We start from the raw sequence: 11,256 nt of genomic DNA, 5'->3' as shown, positions 1-11,256 counted from the left end.
GACCCGTGTGCTGTCATTTTTGCTTTCTCCACCTCCTCCGGCCCCCTGTTGCCTTCTTCACCTGCCGGGGCAGAGTAAAGCGCGGTGAAATCGGGGTGACAGTGCGGTAAGACCACAGGAGCACAAGTGCATCTTGGGCAGAGTCACTGTGGTGCATGTGCACAAACCACAGGGCCAGTGTTTTCAGACTGCGTGGGCACTGGAGTCCTCTCGTCGTGCGGCGGAAGAAAGGTTTTCGTTGCTCCAGTAAGAAAACGCTCGCCCAGCCACTGCAGGACGCACAGTGGAGCCACAGACATCCGTGTGTGCCCCACTCACACCGACAGATATCTAACACCTTCACATAAATACAGAGCACGTCCCGACAGGTGTTAAAACACAGCACGTGCTGCTGTCTCCAAAACGGATGAGCTGCACTATTAATGCCTCTCAGAACAGTGTATCTGTATGCTGGGATAGTGCTGCCATCTCACAGTTCCGGGATCCTGGGTTCCTCCCAGTCTTCAGATTCCTTCGTGTGTGAAGTCTGCCCAGTAGGGAGAGTTTTTTTCACTGGGGTTCGGCGCCCATCTGAACCCCAGGAAGCTGATAGCATTAGCTACAAACAGCAGAGGGCCATTCTGCCCATTGAGAATTTCGCTGCCTAGCAGCTTGTTGGTTCAGATGCCCTCATCCAGCCATTTCACCAGAGAAGCTTGGGCACCATAGCTGTGTGCGACCTGTTCCAGACTCCAACAACCCTTTGCGTAGAGGTGGCTCCTGCACCCTGGCTCTCGAGTGAGACTTGGCACCCCTTTGCACTTCTCCCTGATGATCTAGGTAGGGGTCCAAGTTTAACACAAGATGCACTTATACAGTATGTTCCCCCTGAAAATGACATTTTTCCTAGGCTCATTTTCAACATTGAGGTAAGAATTCTGGTAAAGCTGTTCCATCGTTGCTCATGTGCTGACCTTTTACAGGCGGCATATCCAGACATCCCAGGTCTCCCAGAAATCAGCCTCTCCTCCCTGACTCCCTGATTTTTTTCAAGGGGTACCTCCACCCCCCCGAAATCAGTTTTTCAAAGTTGGGATGTGTGTATATCTGCAGCAGAAACATGATGAAATACGTTGGCTCTGGCTCCTTCTTCAGAGACTGCCAGGAAGATTCATGACTTCGTGCAAAGAACTGACCTGGAGGCGCCCGTCTAGGGAAGGGCAGGTCGCATCTACAGATGATTCATCCCTCGGAAACAGCTGTACGTACCGTCCCAGGGAGAACAGAGGCTGTGAATTTATGAACTGGAGGAGGGTCCTAATTCGTTCTATTAGCGGCGATAAGCCTTCGCTCTCACGTGCTGCACACGCACAGGCGATGCGGGGAGCCACAGCAGCAGCTCTGAAATTCTCGCCCGTGTGAGATTTGACCCTGGCACGGGGACCTCGGCGTCTCCGAATTAAGCCGGTATTAACAGTTCAGTCCCCCCCGCCGCCGGGGCAGCAGCTGCCCGGGTGAGCTCGGCTTGTTCCACAGGGGGGCCCGCTCAGTGGGAACAGCGGTCCAGCTCGGAGACCGAGACGGAGACGGACTGCAAAGGCTAGTGTGGACTCCCTGCGCGACATCCCCGGCTCTGATGAAGACCCCGGCAGCGGCGGCGCTGTCACTCAGCGCCCTCGCAGAGGCGGGTGAGAGCCGGCAAGATAGCGTCGCAAAAAAACAAACAAACAAACAAACAAACAAACAAACAAAAACAAAACGGGATTTTACGGGCGGTGTTTTGCCTTCTGCGCCCGGTGACAAAGGGAACAGGACCCCTTCAGGGTTCCGACTGTCAACGCCTGCACAGTCACCGCCCGCCCCACACTGAAAATAAAAACGCCGTGGACCGGAGTAAAAGTTCCTCTCCCACGCACTCGCACTCAAAAATCAATGGAGAGATTGTGGTGCGACTTGGAAGGAAAAGATTCCCCATCGTGCCAGCAGAAGTGCCTCGCAGGGGGTGGTGTCACGTATAAGACACAAACACCGGCCAATATACTGTCTCCCCCCGCACAGACACGGGACCTCAGTGCGGTGCTGGGACTCTCCAAGCCCGTGAAATACCCGTGGCCCGGTCTCCCTCCTTCTCTGCTCTTCCAGCAGGGGCGCTGGAACAGGGATTCGACATCCCCGTGCAGACGTCTCCTGCTGCTGGAGCCCCAGCACCGAGGGGTGTGTTTGGCCGGCGGCTTTGGTCAGTGTGTTTCCCTGGGGTGATCCAGTGGGATGTGGGGTGAGGAGGGGAGAGAACCGCGGTTCGGTGGGTGAGTTGGATGGGAACAGGTGAGTATATTTCCAGGTGCATGGGATGGAGAAAATAAGGACAGGGAAGCCCCGGACAGGCCCGTGTGCACCAGTGGGCCCAGCTCTGGAGTCCTGGGAGACACAGCGCGGAGAACCGCGAATCACTGGCCCGCTCCGTGTGCTCGGGGAACCTCAAGGGATGCCCGACCGTCTGCACCTCTTATTAAAATGACACCCCCCTAACCACTCCAATTAGGTAGTAATAATAATAATAATAATAATAATAATAATAATAATTGCTTACACTTATATAGCGCTATTCTGGACACTCCACTCAAAGCGCTTTACAGGTAATAGGGATCCCCTCCACCACCACCAGTGTGCAGCCCCATCTGGATGATGCGACGGCAGCCATAGTGCGCCAGAACGCTCACCACACACCAGCTCTCAGTGGGGAGGAGAGCAGAGTGATGTAGCCAGTTCATAGAGGGGGATTATTAGGAGGCCATGATTGGTAGGGGCAATGGGAAATGTGGCCAGGACACTGGGGTTACACCCCTACTCTTTTCGAGAAACGCCCTGGGATTTTTAATGACCACAGAGAGTCAGGACCTCGGTTTTACATCTCATCCGAAGGACGGCGCCTGTTTACAGTATAGTGTCCCCGTCACTATACTGGGGCATTAGGACCCACACAGACCGCAGGGTGAGCGCCCTTTGTTTTTCCCAGGAGGTCTCCCATCCAGGTACTGACAAGGCTCACACCTGCAGAACTGCAGTGGGTCGCCAGTTGTGAGTTGCAGGGTGATATGACTGCTGGCTGACTGCTGGGTTTACATTGCATACTCTGGCCGTCAAAGAGGGTGAGTTTTTTTTTTTCACGTGTGGACTAACCCGAAGGCACGCGTAAAAAACAGCAGATCTGCGGTACAAGCAACCGAATCCCTCATATATAGGCAAAATGGCGGTGGTTAGATCGCCCTCTGCTGGCAATAGGGGGCGTTGCAGTTTTCCGAGGCGCCAGCGCTGTGGAGGTCTGGCTACGTGTCTGGATTCTTCACCACAGAAAAAACTATTTCACCCAAACCCTAGGTGTGTTAATTGGTACCATAATTTGAAGGGATATAAGTATAAAGGGAATTATAACATCTAGAAATTTCGGTAGAGTCTGTCAGATATATCCGAGGTTCAAGCGAGACATTCTGTAGATTTCAAAGGAACAAGTAATAGGTTGATTCCATGCTGAAAAAAGAAGAAAGAAAACACAACGTTTCGGCCGTGGGGCCTTCTTCAGGTGTCACGTGGAGCCGTGGAGCCACACCTGAAGAAGGCTCCACGGCCGAAACGTTGTGTTTTCTGTCTTCTTTTTTTCAGCATGGAATCAACCTATTACTTGTTCCTTTGCAGCCTACGCATGCTGACGCAGCTGCAAACCTGAACTACATTCTGTAGATTTGACCTCTACTGGTAATAGGTTATAGGTCCTGTTTGTAATTAAAGGGGAACACAGTCAGATACAGAGCACATGCCTTTGTAACTTTGGGGTTTTGCAGCGACAGCACAGCTGGGCAGCTGTTGTAGCTCCTTACAACCCTTGTGTGAAGAAGAACAAACGTTTCATTTCTGTAAGAACACATTAGGCACTGAAAATGACATATTTACAACCATTTCACTGTAATTCAGCTGGGTTACTATTTTAGGGCTTTTGGCAGAAGAAGTCATTTTCTCTAACTCACAATTTGCCTTTGAGAAAACATAGCAATATTACTTCCTTGCAAGACTAACATGAGCTTAAATACGCAAAATAGTTCTTCATTGTTTTACTGAATAGACGAACAACTCGTGCGCTTTGCTTCAGTGTCAACTAGCGTTACTTCAGGTTCTGCAGGCAATAGAAAATCTTTTCAGAACGGGAAAGCCTCTATGCACTGTGATGGACTGGTGTCCCGTCCAAGGTGTGCCCTGCCGTGCACCCGTTGCTCGGATAGGCTCCAGCTGCCCCGCGACCCTGACTTGGAAGAAACGTTTAGGAAATGGGTGCCTGGATGAAGACCTGTGTGTGGGCGACATCTAGTGGTGATTAAGCGCACTGCCTCCCTACCCTTGAAGCGCCAAAGGACGGTTTCGCGGGATAAGACCGTTTGGCGACGTTGCGATAAATCTAGAACAACGAAACCGCTGATGTGACGATTATCCCCTTCGCCTCCAATAGCAACTCAAAACTTAACCCCCGTCCTACTACCTGTGAACACTGAGCCTGCCCGTAGCTCAGCCTGAACTCCTTACCCAGCTACTCCTGGGTAACCATAACATCATAACATCCCCGGCGAAACCGTTCTATAACACTGTACCCTAACCCCTCTCAAGGCCGAAGGTTAACATATAATGCATTTAAAACCGAGAGCAGGAGACATTTTCTTTACGGAGAGGGTTGAGGGGGTGTGGAACAAGCTACCCAGTCAGATTCATGAGGCAGATACCCTGGCTTTTTTCAAGAAACGGCTGGAGGAGATCATCTCCTTGTAACTGCTCTTGCATTCTAATGTTCATAATATTAACCCTGGCCTTCATCCTTACCTAAAAAAATAATCCTCACCTTCTATCCCAACTAAGCCTGTACCCCCGAAAATTTATGGAAACGAATAGGAACATAGGGAAGTTAAAAAGAAACGAGAGGGGACCGACTGGCCCGTCTTGACTTGTTTGTCAGGTATTGGATCTTTTCCATCAGTTTCATGTAAGAACGCGGGAGAACGCATGTACCGGTTTTCAACCTCGTATGAGCTTCACTTGTTCCACACACCCACACCCTTTAGTGTAAAGACGCCTCTACTGTGCTCAGTCTTAAAAGCACGTGTGGCCTCTGGTTGGTGCTTCACTGAAGATCCATTGAGCTGACGAAGACAATATTCCCTCAAGATATCAGATTCCAGGTCATCAGTTCAGGCAGAGTAATTGCTACAGTTGACAAACGAACTACGTTTAACGTAAATAAGGCGCTGTAAATCGCTGGGATTCGATGGCACTGGATACGAGCGTATGCTCTGCAAATACATTTTAATATTCAGATCAGATGAAACAGTGCAGGAGTAATAACGGACAGGTTGCCACAGATCGATTATTGTAAGAGGTCCCACAGTCTGCAAGGCACTCGGGTCACATGACGAGTTCTGGCCGCAGTGGCTTCAGGGAGGGGCGGGGCGTAGAGACCTGCGGAAGAGAAGTGACTGATTCGGGAGCGACGCAAGGAGAAAGGCGTTTGACGTTAGTATTTGTCTTTTTAAACATAGAGGAAAATCTTCTTCAGGTATGCTCCTCCATAGAACTCAAAGCTTGAGCCTGATATAAACCAACACAAGGCTTAACATGAGATTCCCATCTCAAAAAACGGACAGGAGGGTGTCCCTTTGACGAGCAGTTTCTATTATTTAGGCTGAAAACAAATGTATAACTATAAAAATCCTCAGTTTCTTATCAGGGTTAGCTTCCCTGCAAATACAAGTCTTACATGCGGACACCGTTTCTGTTAGTATTTACATTATTGTAAAGAGGAATAAGCAACACGTCGGGGCTGTATTGAACATACAAGTAATTTTAACTGCGAAAAATCATATCATACGTTTTTGACACTGAAAAGCGCTCAGCGCTGGTCAGGGAAGGTAAGTTAAACAAACGTGTTTTATGATTTAGTCATGGCAACGTGTTTATCATTGTTCATATACACATTGCATGTTCCGCTGAGACTAATCTAAATCGTTTTATAACTTAGCGGATGTTAAAGGTTTTGATTTTATTCTAACAAACGTATCGCATTTCTGCAGGTGAGGAAGGATAAGGACATATTTGATTGATGTTAGACAATGTAAGTCTCAGAAATAGTTTTAAAACTTTTTTTTTTTGCGGGGTCCTGTGACGTGGTTAGTAGTGGCGCTAATATAAGTAGTCAAAGCAATGGAGTTTCCGCTCCTCTAGTTGTATTTGTATTTGTAAATTCTTTATACATTTAATACAAATGTTTAAAAAAGTCAAAGCAACGGAGTGTTCGCTTGCTCAGGTAGGGTGTACGTGGAGCCGTACCGAGGAAGCGGAAACACCGCGTAGGCGAGCAGGAGAGCCCGCGGCCCGTGCAGCTTTGCAACATCCTGGTCGCTTGGTGTGTTAACTGTCCAGGCGCTGACCCACCTTCCTGACCACCTCTCGGGGGGAAGTCGTCCTGCCCGTCCTGTCGTGGTCCAGGCTGTCGCAGTGACCTCTGGAACAACTGTGACACGAGTCGTGCTTGAAATCTAAAAATCAGAAATAATTAAAAGTTTGTCACAGTGGTGCAGTGGTTGTTAAAAATAATTTAAAAGACTGCTGCTTAAAGGCAGACCGGTGGGAAACTGGTCATTATCTGTCTTGTGCTTCTGGGAAACGTAGCTCGTTTTCTTAAGTGAAAGTGTTGGTGCTGCAGCACAAGGAAAACTGGACTCTGGAACTGCTGTTGCCCAGTAGGGTGACTCCTGAAGAGCTCTGCCCGTAGTAACTGCCCACGGGGCAAGAGCTACCAGCCCTCGCTCTGCCCGGCGCCAGCGGGCTCTCTCAGCCACCTGCCTCCAGCTCACAAGTGATCAAACCAGGGTTAATCGCAACTCAGGTGCAGTTTTCCTTCCAAATCAAAGTTTATTCCCATGTCTGCGTCAACCAGCACCTGCTCCAGTCTGCGACTATACACTTGTTATCCTGGTCCCTCCAGCCCCAGTTTGTGAATCTGCCCCGGAAACAGGACAGTGGCTGTCCTGTGGGTCCGGCCAGCTCTCGCCTGCACAGCTGTGGCCATCCAGTGCTTCTGTCCCCTGCGCTGTGTCCCACAGATGGACCCCCTATTCCTTGTGTGGGGCCTATTTAAGGAGAGTGTCCAGAGCTTCCCTCTGTGGGTACTACTGTGCTGATCTTTCTCTCTCCTCACAGGGCTGCTACCCCAAACTGTCCCAGAGGCTCAGACACACTGCCCAGCGGAGCAGATACCCCAAACTGTCCCAGAGGCTCGGAGACTCTGAGAGCGAGAAAGCAGTTCTCTGGGAGTGAGTGACAGGAGACTCTGCTGCTGAAGGGTCTGAGGGATCGGGGCTGGAGAGGAGAGGGCAGCCTGGGCTGGAGAGGAGAGGGCAGCCTGGGCTGGAGAGGAGAGGGCAGTCTGGGCTGGAGAGGAGAGGGCAGTCTGGCCTGGACCCGCGGTGAGGCACCATGCTGGTCACCGCCTACCTGTCATTCCTGGTGCTGCTGGCCCTCTGCCTGGGCCTGGAGCTCAGCGCCTGCCGCGCCCAGCCCCGCCAGGCCGCCCACGCCGCCAACCCCGTCTTCCGCAGCTTTCAGACGCTCTTCCTGCGCGGCTACCTGCTGGCGCTCTGGGCCGACTGGCTGCAGGGGCCCTACCTCTACAAGCTGTACCGCCACTACAACTTCCTGGAGTCGCAGATCGCCATCCTGTACGTGTTCGGGCTGGCCTCCTGCATCCTGTTCGCGCCGGTGGCCAGCTGGCTCCCCCTGGCGCTGGGCCGCCGCCGCACCTGCCTGCTGTTCTGCGCGGCCTACGCGGCCTGCTGCCTCACCAAGCTGTCGCGCGACTACTTTGTACTGATCCTGGGCCGCGTCCTGGGGGGGCTCTCCACCTCCCTGCTGGCCACGGCTTTTGAGGCCTGGTACGTCCAGCGCCACCTCGAGGCCCACGACTTCCCCCGCGAGTGGATCCCCGCCACCTTCTCCCGGGCCGCCACCTGGAACCACGGCCTGGCGGTGGCGGCGGGCCTGGTGGCCAACCTGCTGGCGGAGTGGCTGGGCTGGGGGCCGGTGGCGCCCTTCCTGGCGGCCGTGCCCGCTCTGGGCCTGTGCGGCTGGGTGGTGCTGCACGAGTGGGGCAGGGAGGAGGCGGAGGGGGGCGAGGGCCGGGGGGCGCTGGCGGGCTCTCTGCAGCCCCCGACCTCCTCCCTCTCTCCTCCTCCACCTCCGCTTCCCCTGCCTGGCCGGGCCCGGTTCTGGCGGGGCTGCCTGGAGGGGCTGCGCTGCCTGCTGGCGGACCGGCGCGTGCTGCTGCTGGGCGGGGTGCAGGCGGCCTTCGAGAGCGTGCTCTACATCTTCGTCTTCCTCTGGACGCCCGTCCTGGACCCCCACGGCCCCCCCCTGGGCATCGTCTTCTCCTGCTTCATGGCCGCCAGCATGGCCGGCTCCTCCCTGTACCGCCTGGCTACCTCGGCCCGCTACCGGCTGCAGCCCGTGCACCTGCTGTGCCTGGCGGTCCTGACCGCCTTCTTCGCCCTCTTCATGCTGACCTTCTCCACCGCCCCCGGGCAGGCCCGGCCCCGCGAGTCCTTCCTGGCCTTCCTGCTGCTGGAGCTGGCCTGCGGCCTCTACTTCCCGGCCGTGGGCTTCCTGCAGGGGCGGGTCATCCCCGAGGAGCGGCGGGCGGGGGTGCTGGCCTGGTTCCGGCTGCCCCTGCACCTCCTGGCCTGCCTGGGCCTGCTGGCGCTGCACGGGGAGGTGTCGGCGCCCGGCGGGGAGGGCGAGGCGGGCGGCGGCACGCGCCACATGTTCGCAGGCTGCGCGGGCATGATGCTCGCCGCCCTGCTGGCCGGGGTGAGCCTCTTCACCCTGGGCCGGCAGGATGCCCAGCTCCGCCTGGAGGGCGGGGGACCCGCTGAAGGGGGCCGGGGGGAAGGGGAGCTCTGAGACAGGCGGAGGCGAGTGGAGACAGAGTCTGAATGTATAGTCTGCGATACAAGGACAGCAGGGCCCATGCAGGGGTGCGGCGCTGCCCGTCGCCAGCAGGGTTTTTCGGAAACTCGCCAAGGCCGAAATAAACTGCTGAGCACCAAGGCTGCCTAGAGACAAGTTCCTTTTGTACAGGACTCTGCGGTTTGCAGATTGGCGCAGCGACAAAGGCAGCATCGGTTGGCTTTAAGCAGAGACGTGCGAACTCAAGAGCCCCCCCCAGGCCTGCAGCAGACGCCTCTCCCGAGTGCCAGAGCTGTTGGCTCCTGGGAAAGTGCGAGGTGTGTGGATGCTTGGCGCTTCTGCGCGCCAGTGGAGCACGCCTGGTCGCGTGTGTTCGGGGTAGCGGTGGTTCTGCAGCGCACGTGACGTGGTCCCGCACACGGACTGCGACACGCGCCGGCGGTCAGCACGCGACCCCCTCTGGGCTTCTCCGAGGGAACGAGTAATAAACCTTCCCTCGTCACGTCTGACTCCTTCTCTTCCAGGAGACCCTTTTGTAAACGGGTTCAGCTGTGCCCTGGAAGCGGGGGGGGGGACTATTAAAAGATAATGGGCCGGGATTTGGCTGGAAGGAGTTAATGGAGGACTATGTGCTGTGTGGTCAAGGGAGACCTTGCTGGTAGTCAAACCAAAAATCATTTCTTCGAAATAAAAGCAGTTTTGGCCTTTGGGAGCCTGTTTGCTTTGTTAACCTCTGTTGTGCTCTCTGCGTCTGTAAGGTGGAGCTTATTGTTTGTGCTCTTGGGATGTTCAACAGATTATGGTTAGATTGATCCAGTCAGGACCTTGCGATTTAGATATAGTGAATAATGAATGCATATGTTTCAGTGGGAACTAGATTAGATGGTGCAGTGTTCATCAGTTCCCCTCTCTTCCTGTGGGTCCTGTTCAGTGTGGGGGGGTCTCTCTTGAGCTGTTCTGCTTTTAAACCTGAGAGAGGTCACAACACACCCTGGTGAAACACAGCTGCAGACTGATTCCAGGACTCTGGTGCTTTAGGATCATTTCCTATAGGGGCAGTGAGCTTAATTCCTCACCTTGAAGGAGTGTCTGATGCAGACCGTTTAAAGTAACTGGATACTTTCAGTCTTGGAATGAAGGGACCACTGGCAGGAGGTCCTGACAGGTTACTGACAATATCATCCCACAGCACTCATTCACGGCTGACAGACATTGCTTCTTTACACAAAGGGTGGCAGGTGTGTGGAACAAACTGCCCTGATGTGTTGATGAGACGGGTTCTCAGGATCTCTCGAGAAACGTCTCGTAGAGTTTCAATAATAATAATTAATAATGGCATTACACTTACATGGTGCTTTTCTGGACATTCCACTCAAAGCCCTTTTTACAGGTAATGAGGACTCCCCTCCACTACCACCACCCATCTGTTTCCCCAGCTAGATGATGCAACCATAGTCACAGTGCACCTGTATGCTCACCACCCATCAACAGGCCAGACCTGCTTCTCTTCAGTGGACTGCCAGTGGTGAGCTATAGCTTCCGAATGTAACCCTTAAATTCTGGAGAGAATGTTGCAGCTCATCACCACTAGAAGGTGCTAACTCTGCTAGCTGCAGAGTTCGCTTTCTCCTTCTGTAGAACCTTCCTCTGTGTTTATCTGGCTCTGGTGCTCCTGGTTGAGAGATCAATGCTATGGCCTGTGCTGTTCTGTTTTCATATGAGGGTTATATAAGCACAGAATCAGGCAGACAGATGGAGACTTGCAGTTAAGAGGCTCGTATTTCTTATCTGGGGATAAGCCCTATTACAACCCCTCTCTTGATCAGTTACAAAACCAACTTAGAAACCCACCCTGTCACAAGAAACTTTTACTCCTTTGTGGCTCAGTGAGAGGTTGTATAGGTACCAGGGTCTGTGCAAAACTAGGCCAGCTAAAGCCCAAGGGTGAGATCTCCAAAGAGAGTGCTCTGCGTTTGCAAAACAGTGTATCTGTGGAAACCCATGTTCCGTGGGACTGTTGGCGTGATTTCTCATCGACGTTTCACTTTAGTGCGAGCTCTCTGTGACGTCTCCCTCCTTGCTGGGCATTGATTCAGACATTGACTTTAGTAAATGTGTTCTCTCCTGTGTTGACTGCTCTGCTCCTTTTCTGGCTCTCCTTACATCCTACTCTGTCCCTCGGTCCCTTTCTGTCTCTGCCGTCTCTTCTTGCCTCCCTGTTGGTGTCTCTCGTTCATCTGTCATTCTTTCTCCGCTCCCTCCCTGTCCTCTCTCTCTCAG

The 11,256-nt window shown here is 53.4% G+C and overlaps 1 protein-coding gene across 3 annotated transcripts; it reads left to right on the top strand.

Annotated features, from left to right (window-relative positions):
* Positions 1–5,441: 5,441 nt before the first annotated feature.
* mfsd5 (major facilitator superfamily domain containing 5) lies at positions 5,442–9,688 on the top strand. Of its 3 annotated transcripts, none has more exons than XM_006629389.3 (2): positions 5,442–5,529; positions 7,216–9,688. In XM_006629389.3, exon 2 carries the CDS (start codon positions 7,492–7,494, stop codon positions 8,968–8,970), a length of 1,479 nt encoding a protein of 492 aa, XP_006629452.1. In that variant the 5' UTR covers positions 5,442–5,529; positions 7,216–7,491; the 3' UTR covers positions 8,971–9,688. The 3 variants fall into 3 exon arrangements, with proteins under 3 accessions (XP_006629452.1, XP_015199799.1, XP_015199798.1); XM_015344313.2 differs by having other exon boundaries at positions 5,471–5,572; XM_015344312.2 differs by lacking the exon at positions 5,442–5,529 and adding an exon at positions 5,580–5,924.
* The last annotated feature ends 1,568 nt before the right edge of the window (positions 9,689–11,256 follow it).

This window comes from Lepisosteus oculatus, chromosome 1 (genome assembly GCF_040954835.1).
Source record: "Lepisosteus oculatus isolate fLepOcu1 chromosome 1, fLepOcu1.hap2, whole genome shotgun sequence".
In the NCBI taxonomy this organism is placed as follows: Eukaryota; Metazoa; Chordata; class Actinopteri; order Semionotiformes; family Lepisosteidae; genus Lepisosteus; species Lepisosteus oculatus.
Note: the sequence above shows the minus strand (reverse complement) of the source record. Positions and strands in the feature narration are given on the sequence as shown.